Source organism: Brachyhypopomus gauderio, chromosome 17 (genome assembly GCF_052324685.1).
Source record: "Brachyhypopomus gauderio isolate BG-103 chromosome 17, BGAUD_0.2, whole genome shotgun sequence".
NCBI classification, from domain to species: Eukaryota; Metazoa; Chordata; class Actinopteri; order Gymnotiformes; family Hypopomidae; genus Brachyhypopomus; species Brachyhypopomus gauderio.
The window spans coordinates 16,122,745-16,135,818 of NC_135227.1; the positions used below are offsets into that span (position 1 = coordinate 16,122,745).

General features: G+C 42.5%; 1 protein-coding gene across 5 annotated transcripts in view; it reads left to right on the top strand.

Moving 5' to 3' along the window:
* stard9 (StAR-related lipid transfer (START) domain containing 9) overlaps nt 1–12,683 on the top strand; it is a 30,557-nt gene extending 17,874 nt beyond the window's left edge. For 3 of the 5 annotated variants that reach the window (XM_076979219.1, XM_076979221.1, XM_076979223.1), the window contains 11 exons: nt 130–7,482; nt 7,630–7,845; nt 7,970–8,153; nt 8,329–8,469; nt 8,554–8,653; nt 8,732–8,895; nt 9,022–9,086; nt 9,189–9,391; nt 9,530–9,609; nt 9,861–10,019; nt 10,395–12,683. In XM_076979219.1, the coding sequence (XP_076835334.1) occupies nt 130–7,482; nt 7,630–7,845; nt 7,970–8,153; nt 8,329–8,469; nt 8,554–8,653; nt 8,732–8,895; nt 9,022–9,086; nt 9,189–9,391; nt 9,530–9,609; nt 9,861–10,019; nt 10,395–10,496 (8,767 nt within the window). In that variant the 3' untranslated portion in view covers nt 10,497–12,683. The remainder of the gene's footprint in view (nt 1–129; nt 7,483–7,629; nt 7,846–7,969; nt 8,154–8,328; nt 8,470–8,553; nt 8,654–8,731; nt 8,896–9,021; nt 9,087–9,188; nt 9,392–9,529; nt 9,610–9,860; nt 10,020–10,394) is intronic. The other 2 variants (XM_076979222.1, XM_076979220.1) reach the window with 2 other exon arrangements.
* The last annotated feature ends 391 nt before the right edge of the window (nt 12,684–13,074 follow it).

Below are 13,074 nucleotides of genomic sequence, written 5' to 3' on the forward strand. Positions count from 1 at the left end.
CTGTACTGGTGTTAAACTCTCCTATTTGATTGTGTATGAAACTTAGAATTATATTGTAATTAAGTCATAGAAGTTCTTCGGAAAAGTAAATCCAAGTAAATCTCAAAACATTTGTGTTATTTCTTCCAGCAGCCAGTCTCTAAGGAGGAACAGGTCGTGCGAGTCCACGGCATCATTGTCTAGGTTTACATGTCCTGAGAAGTGGGGAACTGATGAACATCTTTCAGATCCAATGACTAGAGGCCGCTCCAACACTATGCCCTCAAGATACGGTCAAGGGACCTCTAGTAGAGTAGGTTCCTCTGAGAACCTCAAAACATTCCCAAAAGAAGATGGAACATCTGGTGTAATGACTGATGGAAAAGCTCATTCATCGAGTCCTGAATCATTAGTCAGGAATCACGCAGGGGATCATAACACATCTTCACAAACTACACAGGAGTCAGATAACAGAGAATCCAAACGGGTACTACCAATAATAAAACAACCAATAACACAAAAATACTCATCCAAGGGTACCAAAGGTTTACCCTGTGGCAAAAGTAAGGGTTTGGAGACAATCCGCAAAGCACTTTCACGATCGGTTGGCTCGGGCATAAAGACAGCATTGTCAAAGGTCTTCCGCAAACCTCCTTTAAGTTTAAAAGGTGGCAGAAGTGCTAAATCAGCTAACAGAGCAAAAGCTCAGTGTATTGGAGAAGGAAATAAAGATCTAGGGGACACAAAGACAACGCAGCAGAAGTGCTCTATAAAAACAACAGTGTCTTGCGAGGGTTTGGCTCAGCTTACCTCATTAAAGGATAAGAAACAGAGACGCTGGCACAGCTCCGAGTCCCTCACAAACAACACGGGAAAATGGGTGAAGAAGCAACAGGAGTTGAACGAATGGGTAGAGGACGACGACGAAGACTCGTCGGACGGCGATAGCCTTTTCTCGGCGGACTCCCTCTCTTCGGCCTACGCCAGCGCCTTGGCCGAGCGGCTGAAGCAGGAGAATCGGGAGCCCAGCGAGGCGGAGAGCGAGGACAGTCAGATGTCCAAGGACTCTCTGGTCATGGAGAGCGGCAGGAAGCGTGACACTGCCGGGCTGCTGCCGGAGGCCAGTCGGTCTTCATGTCATAGTTTCCGGTCCTCGTTCAACCTGCAGTCATGCACACAGAGAGAGGATTTTAAGAACTCCAAAGAAATGCCTACAGAGGCTTTTTGGAGTCTCCATGGGAGTCCTAAGCTGGTGGCAAAGCAACCTTCACAGCCAGTATCTGAGTCCACAGCCTCCAGTAATGCCAGTGTCAGAGAGCCAGATAATTCCCCTGCACTTACTGATGCTTGGTCCTCCACTGATGCAGCAGATAGTCCTCGTAACCTCAGATCCACAGGGGGCTTCATGAAAGAGGCACTACACACACCAGCAGAGAGCAGTTCCCTCCAAAGCTCAGCTAGTCTTGATCTGTCTAGGACAGTGAATGAGTCAGAAGGCCAAAGGTCACCCTGCTCTGCAACACTTCAAGAACATCAATCCTCTGAAAGTGAAACAAGCTTGGAGTATTTTTGGAAGGAAACTGTCTCCACCTCCTGTTCCAGACCTGAAAGCACTATATTGAATGTGAGTAATGAGCTGTTGAGTAATTCTAAGACAAAGTGTATTACACAAGAGGCTTGCATCACTGAAAATGTAGTGAACAGTCTGTGGGCAGATCCCTCTTCTGACACAGACACACATCAACATGATACACTATGCACTAATAAATCAACGCCACCAGCATCAGAATCTCTGGAGGCCCATGATGTTGATGTGCTAGTAGCCAATACTTATTCCAAAGAAAATGATGTGATACCAAGTGAGGCTTCTTCAGGAGGTTTCCCAGTTGAATCCTTTGATAATTATTTACAGAGCAGCACTGCAAATCAAACTATACTTGATGAGGAACACATTGTTCCTTCAAATGGTGAGAATGTCTTTATGAAAAGATGTTCAAAACAGGAGGAGCACTTTACGCAGTCATTACAAGAAATAAGATGTGTAGAAAGTTTTGATGCTTTTCAGTACAACAGTGATGCCTCCGGAAATATTAATGGTGTTGCTAAAAATGATGGACACCACTCATCTGTAGAACATCTTCACTCAAGTAGTGGTATCCATCCAGAGAACGTTTGGGGAAAGAACGGGTGCTTCATGCTCTCAAATGAGGAGCAGCATCTCTTAGTAACACACTGTTCAGAAGGTGAATCTTCACAGAAGTCTCAAAGCAAGAAAGAGCATCCAGCTAATGAAACAGGAAATGTTGTGGGTGATGGGAAAGCCTTGTTGCAGTATCAAGGAGTGAGTGATTTTTCCTCCATGGGCTCTTGTCTAGAAAATAATGTTGCAGGTGATACCAAAGACTGTACTGTTGAAATGAACACGAAGGACAAAAATTACAATGAAGTAGCAAACACTTTAAAGAAGTGGTATACTCAACTAAATCATGAATCTCACGGTGTATCGAGTGAACACTCAAAACAAAGCAGCCTAATTGCTCACGATGTCTCAACAGGCAACAGGCAAATACCAAATAGTTGTGTTGGGTCTCTTCCTCTATGTGAGTCTGCTGTTATAGAAAGTAAAGCAGCAGTGAAGTTTGGTTCTAGTACTAGCAAAGACTCAGCAGATCAACTGTCGCCAATAACAAATGGCACATCAACAAGCTCATCCAGTTACAAGAACAGGGGGAACTTGGATCCACGTTCAGAAGTGTCATCAGTGGAAAATAACACGGAGACCCAAAACAGCAGCAGTCCTGCTGGTAGCTGTACATCTGACAGGAGAAGTGCACTCAGAAGTGCCCAACAGCACATATCACCCCATGATCTCATTGATTACAAGATGAGTATAGAGGGAGTGAAACATCATACAGAAAGAGAAGTGTTGGATAATGGAAAGTTTCAAAACACTGGGCTTTCAATAAATGAGAAGATATCTGAAGTGGTAAACGAACATCTGAATATGTCTCTAAAGGTAGAGGCTGGAGAAGACACTAGTAGAGAACTAGAGCCAAACAACAAAATGTCCACAGCAATCAGCATGGAAAATCTTGAGAAAATTCAGAGCAAATATGAAATCACGTCTGAAAGTTCACAGACACTTCTATGTGAGACTGAGCCGGAGGCTCTTACAGAAATGAACACCAGGGTGGACACGGCGCCTGGTTCTCTCCAAAAGGAATATAGTCACACAGAGGAAGAAATTGCATTATACCACAACGAAAATGGATTCAATTGCCCATCTAGGTCCATGGAGAATTGTAATGTAGAAATGGAGGACTCTGACAATCACATTTTAAATAAGCCTGTGCCATATGCATTCAAGGGACAAGGCTTGGGAAAAAATAAGTCACCCAAAGCAAGCGTTGTCTTAAGTATTGAATCAACTGAAAATTATCCTGATTATTCAAAAGCCAAACAACAGAATGATTCGATCAGCCAGGTGATAAAGCAAAGAAGCAAACCCCTGCAACCGACATCCATGTCTACTTATATAGAATGCTCTGATAATCTCGCTCCTAGAAGTGAGACAAGCACGTCTGTAAGGGCAGAGTCTGGTCTTGGTTTGGGAGTGTGCACACAGGAGAAGGCTCCTGCAAGAAACGGCTCGCTAGAGATGCCAAGTTCATCAAAACTAAATGATGTTCAGGCTTCAGCACAATACTCAGATATCATGGTAGACCACCTGACTTCAGAGGTAAATCTGAGTAAATCTGAGGCAGCTCTGAGTAAATCTGATAAAGCAAGTAACGTAGATATGACTGCTGAATTTCAGCAGCTATTGGAAGTCAGTACTACTGCACATCTTGACACAGATCCAAAGATTCAGTTTACCAAAAAGATTCAGTGCTCATTTAATTCAGATTTATGTCACAAAGCAGCTGAAGGTTATTTTCAGGCAGCTGGTTCTGTACCATTTAACAAACCAGACCATCAAGAATGTACCCCAGAAGACCTTGGGAAAGTTCACATTTCTATCACCCAAGATGACAAAATTGAGGAGAATACCTCTAGTGTCATAACTAATATTAAAAACAAAAATCACACATATTATGGTAAGCTAAACAAAGATCCCACTGTTTCTCAACCAAGCCAGGCTCTACTAAAGTCATGTACTGCATCCCAGCCACAAAGAGACGGTCAACCACAGATCCTGCAAAAGGTCATTGTGGACAGAAAAACCTATAACGGCTGTCAACCAGAAGAACAGTCAGAGTGTAAAGAGGACAGTAAGCATCACAGAATCGCAAAGATTAATGAAGATGAAGAGAGGCTGGAGTCCACGTACCCACTGTGCGTCTGCAGTTCATCCACTATGATCAACTCTGCAGGTTCTGCAAGAGGAGCAGAGCAGATATACACGGAAGAGGTGAATAAACACAAGGCCAAATCAACAGCTACTTCTGACCACAGTATGTCATTAAATATAAACCCGGGGAGACATCATAAAATCAAAACTGAATTGAGTCAAAAGGTAACTGTTGGAGAAGATGGTCCAAGGTTCCCTTCCTGCTGTAGTAACGATGTCCGCCTAAGAATAAAGCCAAAGAGATACAGAAGAGCCCATTTTACTGCCCCTCCAAGTTCATCCACAGACTCAACACCTGATTCATCCTTCGATGAGTCTGCCAAAGCCCAAATCCATCAATTGAGCATGGCTATTCAGGTCAAACCTGGTACATCTGCTGATGGCAAACAGAATGCACTTGTTCCAAATGAATCAGACAGTGTCTCACCCGATAAACTATGTGCACTTTCCGCAGTTAGAATAGAGTCAAGGTTGAGACACAGCAACCCTCTGGAGACTGATATTGCAAACCCTAGAGCAGGGGTCACCATAGGTCACACCGCTGGTGTAGCAGAGGAGAATTGTCTCAGAGAAAGGCCAAGTCACCTCGCTACAAAGATATTTAAAGCTGGACTGTCAAACAATGATGAAGCAGTTTATTTATCCAATTGTTCGAAACACGTCTCGCATGACAACAAGCAGAAAGAAGCACCATCATTTGACAGTGACCGCATGCAAAACAAGGAAACTACGATCCATTTTGCTTCAAGTGACATCAACCCCTTTATTCACACAAAAAAAGCTGATGAATTGCTCGGAGCTTTGTCCAAAAATCAGGCATTTGGAAGTGCTGTCAACATGTCCTGTCTGCTCTCTCCGCTAGAAAGCTCAGACAAGCCTATTACCAGATGTTGCAGTGTGGACAATGGGCTGAATGTCCAGAATTCTCCATTTAATTCTCATCTGAGCAGTTATGCCATCCACAAGGGGCTTTCAAGCACTTTGAGTAGTGTTGAAGATTCTAATGAACATAGTTGCGCAGAGTCCCAACTAAAGGGATTTTGTCAGGCCCCCTTTGGTTTTCATGAGACGACCGTAGCAACTTTAAGTAGTGATTCTTACCACGATGCCTCAGACACAGCTCACAGCTCAGGCCAAGTTGATGAAATAGTACTAGTCTACTCTTCTGACCACGAATCTCAAGAAGGTGGACACAAGGGTTCGAGTAAATGTGATCATGGCACACAGACATTCATGTCTGATGAGGTCCTGGAGAAAAAGATGAGACATAGGAGGAGTCACACCCAGGTCCCTGAGTCCAGACAGAAACATGCAGCATCAACCACATGGGCAAGTTTACAGAATATGTCCGAACATCTCTCAGAGTTGATTCTTAACACCTCTGACCTTCTGGGAAACATTCAGTGTATGAGATCGGGGGAAAGGTGTCTGATGCATGAGCATTCGGCAGAAAAAAGTTGTGACGTTTCAAAAATGTACCGTGACAGGTATTGCACGAAAGATGGCTCCACCCAAACTGTTGTAGATATCGGTATCCAGACTGAAGACCCTTCAGTGCTCATGAAACAATGCAGAGTTCTCAAGCAAAGCCCGGGTGTGGAGAACACCAAAGCTCACGAGGTCAACGTGATTGTCAAAGTGATTGGTACAGATTCTTGTGGTGTGTCAAAACAAGATAGAGTCACTAAGTCTTATAGGGATCAGTGTGAAAATAGACAATCCTTTGAGTCTATTAAAAGTATGCAAGACTTGCGCCCTGACGGCTCACCTCCCTCTGTGCAGCTGGATGAAAAGTTAGAGGTTTTAGCGCCAAAGGTTCTTTCCCTAAGGACTGTTGCACCGAATCAGAACTACCCCAAATCAAAGGCTTCACCCGCTGCCACTGTAGATCATGTTGTTAGTAACCCCTCTTCCAGATGTTTTGGGGTTTGTGCTCACAGAAGAGGCAGTTTGGAGATCTTGGTGAGAGATAATAAGTTAAATCATACAGAAGTGAAGCCAAAGACTTGCCCTGAGAAGCAAATTTTGGTAATGGACCGAGCATCTTCACCGATCCTCACTGTGGAGGTGCCCAGCCGCTTTCATAAAGGAAAGGCAAAGTCTTCTCAATATTTGTCCAACAACAAGATGAATAAAAGGTATAGGCCCTCTGAGACACAGCCATCAATGATGTCCAAAGATTTACTTGAAAGCAAACAAATGTCCATCACTGAATATAAAGTGCCCTGTCAGACGGGTCATTTCTACATACATCAGAATGAAAAGGTTTGTGACAACAGACAAGCACGTTCTGTGTCTCTTGAAAGTTTAAACGACATCAGTTATATAAGTGCTGATGGATCAGTGGCTCACTCCGTAGAAAGTATGAGCTCCTCTCACACTTGCACGCAAAACGAAAGAAAAACACAATTTCACAGAGGAGCAGCTCAACCTGTTTTGCCTGTCTATTCTCCGTTGGACAGTTACTCTTCCTCAGCCAAACAAAGGCAGCTTGAAAACTGTAGCCAGAAGCAAATGAAATCCTCAACACCCATCAAACGAAGCTACAGAAACAATATGCTGGAATGTAACCACAAAGTCTCTGATGGTATGGGGACGTGCTGGAATGATGTGAGCAAAAGAATATTCCAACGCCAAGATGAGGATGCGGTATCATTGTCTTCAAGTGAGTGCAATACAGATGTCCTGGTCAGTATCAATCCACTTACTGATGCCAGTCCCATCAAAGAGGACCAACAGCTTCCTAAAGACTTGCCGATGCACAACAAGTTTACTAACTGGTCAGGCATCAACCAACAACCACCAGCAGAGCTCAGCATTAAAAACAATCCTACTATGAAGAAAAACTCAGGTGCTAATACTAAGAATCTCCACACGAGTCTGGTGGAAACAGACAGAATTGGCTATAGGCAGAGGCCAGAGTTCATGGAAGCGACTGACAAAAGAACAAGAGAAATTGAGAAGTTGCGCAAGGACCGGGAGCAGGTGCTGGCCTCCATGTGCCTGGACCTGAGCTCTCCTCAGCTGAGCGTGGAGCTCAAAGAGGCTAAATTGCACTATGGCTTGGGGGAGACAGACACGATGCTAAAGCTCTTGAAGACCAGCCCCAGGGAGGAGCCTGTCATCTCCACCAAACAGCAGCTCTATGACAGGTGTGACGAATGATCTGAAACATTTTTAAAAATTGTGAATGAAAAATGTTTTTTGACTGCAGTATTAATTTACTATTACTACCATTAACAAACTTCAGAAGCATGTATGCCATGTAACCGATGGAGAATGTGATCTGATCTGAGAAGGTCGTCTGATCTAAACCTCAGACACCGAAGGAGCATGGACAGTTTGAGGAAGGAGAGAGAAGCTCGTCTTCAGACATGCCGCCGGGCTCGAAGCCTCAGCCCCAGCAAGCACCCAAACTCATCTCTCCACGAGGTGGTGCAGGCTCAACGGCCTTCACCAAGCCGACGGAGGGAACACCTGCAGCAGATCCGCCAGGAAGTAGTGGAGGCCAGCAGGTGAATGACTCAATGTCTAACCCCAGCTGGAGTTTGTGTATGTTACGATATATATTTACTTACACTTTAATTACTGATGGATTTGTAAGAGTCTTTGTCACTAACCAAAAATGGACCTTCCTAGAGTTCCTGACCCCCAGAGAAGAGGCAGTCAGTGTCCTCTCGATATCGAGCTTCTGCTGCGTGATTACACTCGCGCGCGAGAGGACGCGAGGGCAGAGATTGCCCGCGCACGAGAGCGGCTTCGTGAGCGGACGGAGCAGGAGAAGAGGAGACTACAGCAGCGAGGTCTCGCGCAGGCTGTGAAGGTGAGCATTAAAATGCAGCACATAATCGGTGTCTACAGTCATATACTGTACACATGTGCTTTTTTATTGTTTTTTTGTGGAAAGGTGTTTAAGGTAAATACATTTTTGGTAACATAAAATTCATTGAAGTTCTTGGCCTTCTTGGTTTTAATATTTACCACCATTACTCATATAGGATGACCTGAGGCTTCGCACCCATGTCAGCAACAGCACCTTGTGCACAGGGTCCAACCTAAGTCTCTCCTCCGGACCTACGTCTGGCTACAACAGCAGCAATGCAGCTCTATTGAAAGACAGCACCTCCCCTTCACTACAGGTGAGCCCCTCTGTCATGTAAGTTACATGTTATCACTTAAGAACAGTGTTTAAATGATGCAGCTTGCACATGTATATTTCTCAGATTCCTGGGATCTCAGATTCAGAGTTTCGAGTCGGCAGTCGACCTCCGGTCATCCCCTTTCAAAGCTTCAAGGCTCCCCGTGTATGGCTGTCAGCACAGGGTGAGTGCCAGACCTGTATGGAAATGGTTGTCCGAGTGGTTCTTGTTGAATTTGTGCCAAAACTGGAGTTCTTTATAGATGTTCACCTGGAGACATCTCCCTCTGGATTGGAGCTTCAGTCATCCTCATCTCCATTGAGTCCACCCGCACGGCAGCGCACCTCTTCTGTCGGCCGGCCCTCGTCTATTTCCTCGTCTTTCCAAGACATCGCCGACTGTACTCTGTCCAGCGCCCTGTCAGAGGTGCGCTTCTTTTTTTTTACTTGTTTGTTTTGTTTCATGTCAAAACATATCCAGTTGTAGATCTGAATAAAGTGACGTGAGGGGTGAGGAGAAGTCCAACGTTTAATTCTGATTCCTGTGGCTCAGGTTCGGTTAGCCTCCGGCGGAGACCTGAGGAATCTTCTGGCAGGAAAGGCTGCAGCTGGCTGGAGGTCAGTGCACACACTGAAGCATGCGTCACGAGCCTGTAGAACGTGTTTGAGATGTCTGAGATGAACTTTGACACTACCTCATTCCTCTCTCCCTCTCACAAGGTATCAGGGTGTGGAGCGTGGGGTTCAGATCTTCCATAGGCCCTCCACCAGGCCCACTGCTCACGGGTTTCTTGGAGCCATGGAGCTGGACAGACCCCTGGCTAATGTGTGGAGCTTGATCCGAGACCACTCCAAGACCCATCTCTACAATCAGTCCCTCAGGTCTGCCTGGACACGGCCCCTAGATGACAGCACGCAGCTAGGTGACAAAATGCTATTAAAGCCTTTGATATTATATGCATTATTTTATCATGGCAAAGAAAAAACGATGTTGAAACAATTCTAAGGAACTTGAGATTTCTGGCTCTTGATGTAGTTCATGATTCTCTTGCTTTCACCAGTCTATCTGTTGACCGATCCGACCAACTGCCACCTTAAACAGCCGCGGGACTTTTGCTGCCTGAGCACAGAGTCCAAACAGGTGTGTTCTCTCCCTTCAGTTACTCGGCCATCTGTTAAACAACTTAAGTAATGCTGAGATTACAGAGAGTAGTCCTCAGACGTGTCTTGGTGTATTTGAGTTTAGAAAACAGCTGTGGTTACTTCAGCATTGCAGTCATTACATCAGAGGTTAAATGAAACAAACATTCTGTCTCACACACTTTCTCTCTTTTCCTTTCTGCTCCTTTCTGTTTCTCTGTCTCTGTGTCTTGCCTGGTCGTCTCCTGTCAGGATGATATGTGGGTGTTGGCTATGCAGTCTGTGTTTGAGGAGTCTCTCCCTCGCCCCAACATGGACACCATTCGAGCAGAGATGCTCCCCAGTGCATGGGTACTGCAACCCAGCCAGGAGCAGGATCGAGTTGTGCTAAAAGTTATATATTTACTACAGGTATGTAAAAGACAAAACACGAACCATAGCTAGACTTTATACCTAAATTATTTATATTTGATATCGACAAATATAGATGAAAATTGGTCATCTGTAAAGAGGTGACACCCTTTTGCATGTCACTTTTATGAATTAATTTATGATTTTCACGGCTTTGATTAAGATTTTAGTTTTCATTGACTAAATCTTGAAAAACTGTTCAATTTGTATTTACTACAGTTAGTGTAATCATCATTTGACAAAAATTAATGTTAATTAAAATGACTAAAATAACCAAAATGTCACTAAAAATGCTTTGCAAAGCCCTAAGGCTAAGACAAAAGCTATGCGTTTCATATTGCATTACTACAAGGAGTGATGTGTCTCCTCCTACAGGTGGATTTAGGAACTCCATCCCTGCCTAGTAAATTCCTGAATGTGGTGGCTCAGAAGCAAGCAGCTGTAATCGCAGACCTTGGGTCCTTTTTGTCCATGTGATGGACCAGGTTCCATGTAGCAACATGCACTTATTCTAAAGGCCTTAAAGACTTTTCACCTCATTCCTTTTTTCTGGTTCTTAACTATCGAAGCACTGATATGTTTATGTATAGACAAATATGTGAACTTCTTTTTAATATTTTGTCTTTTTTTTTTTTTTTTTTTTACATTTTATCTACTCTTCAAGGTGCTTCTGTGTACCAAAGTGTTGACAGACAACTGGTTTAAGAGGATTATGTTGATGGTGTTTTTTTGAATGTTTGTCCAAACACCCATGCAATTCTTTTGAAATACCTTATGAACTTATACTTGACATAAATTACTCTGCCTATTATAATTAGGCATATTTAGATCAAATCAATACAGTATTCTTTAGGTGCCTCACATCAGTCTGAAGCTAATTTTACTGAGCTTTAACATTTTAAGGATATGGGACTGTTTGCTATCTATTATATATTTTCTTTCTATAATTTTTCATCATGTATAATCAAGTGCAGCACCACTTTATCAATAGCTTTAGTACTGAGAAAGGTATTATTCCCCTGCACCGTCTCACTGGTCAGAAGCACATTTAGGCCTTCCAGATCTGGGAACGATCCAAAGAGACACACACAAATGGAAACTGTGGGGTTTCCATTCTTAGAAACCATGTGAAACTCTTGTGGGAAAAAAACAACAGCACATTTTAACCTCCGTAAGTTCATACTGTCATGTTGTGTTGTGTTACACATGATGACAAAAAGATGGGATGACAAAACATGATGACAAAAGATGGGAAAAAACATGGTTGGGTATTGTAAGATATGGCTTGGAAACTAGATATCAAATCCTTAAAAGCTAAGATATTTGAAACATCTATTTGACAAACATTGCAGAGAAGCCATCTGACTGAAAATGTCAGTATGTGTAATATGCAGTAAAGTACTTCAGTATTATGTCTGCAGTGCACGTGCAGTGCAGTTTTCAACGAGCCAGATCCCACAGTTAGCCTAAAACACTTCCTGCACTAGAGCTACACTGTAAGTTTTATTATACAAGTTTTACTGGCTTTTGCCCAGTGTCAATAAGTGTCAAAAAATTTTCCTTTGCCCCCATTTATTTTATTTTATGTAATATAAATGCAGTGTGATTTTAAGCTTTTATTCCTAAAAGAAACTGTAACATGATGTAATAACTGTAACAAAATTGTGATCATAGTTATGGTCAGTCTGCAGTTGTTTAGTAATCTACTGTAGTTACTGTAGTCTACAAAACAGTAACTGTGTGTTCAAGACAATAGCCTTTAACCCAACATTGTTCAAAAAGGACATTCAGTAACTGAAAAGTTTTTTTCAGTAATATGACAAAGTGTAAATGTCAGTGGATGTGAAGCAACACTGGGATGAAATATGAAGGTTTTTCAAGTCAAGTTTGCTTATGATGACTAAAAAAATCAGATCAAATGTAAAATAATAGCCACACCTGTCTATTTTGCAAGAACATAAATAGCTTATCTAACAGTTATATAATTCTGCACATGGTCGATGGCAAAACTCAGGTTACCTGGAGCTGAGTGATATTACTTCCACTTCTGTTCATGTTGACCTCTGCAGGGGTTTCTGTCTCTGATTTCGCTCTAATCTGTCACCTGTGCTTTATTTTAACAAGGAGAAAATGGAATGCTCACATTGAAATATGCTTTTTTTAAGCTAAAAATTAATTAGCTGATATCACTATAAATAGTATAGTTTATGTAGGCACCACTGTGAGCTAGATACAATAATACATAGATACAATAATAATACACACTACAATTTTAGGGTCAAGAATTTTGGAGTCAACGCCATGAATTACTTGACCCCTGAGGAATTGGACCAGGCTATTGACACGCACTGCAGAATGAGACTCCATTTGGTCCAGGACTAAAGGATTCTCTTTCCACTAAAATGGAACATATAGACTAATGAAGGAAATTCCTCCTTCCTCTTTATATTATTGTGTATGTTTGACATCCTGATGCAACAAATATTAGCTTTGATATCTAATCTCTTATATTTAAATGTAAGATAATATATAACATGATTTCTTTTGTGGTTGGTTTAAATGCATTTTTGTTTTTTATACTTTGGTGAAAGGAAACGCCTACACTTGACATTTAATTTATAAGCAAATGCAATATTTTCGTAAATATATTTGACATTTCCATAACTTGTTCATTGTCTGTTTTTTTATAGTGAGTAGTAGGGCCTACTTTAGTAGCATTATGGGATACATGATGTTTCTAGGTGAGGGGTGACCTTCCGCTACCTTTAGGGGGCGCATTACTTCAGTCTGAACCTGGTCCATTAATGAAGAAGTTTCTCTATTATTCTCAGTTTATTTATTTAGACACCCGGCATTTGACAATTAGATTAGCCACCTTCTTCTTCAGGCTACATATATATTTGTCAGTTTCATTCCAGTATATTGCATGAAAAAAGTTACATTAAAATTATTCATATTTATAGTGTGGTAATTTCTACACAGTAGAATTCATAACCGTTCTGTTGGCTCAGAATGGCGGTAGAGACTCAAGAGTATCCGAAAAGCTTCGGACTTG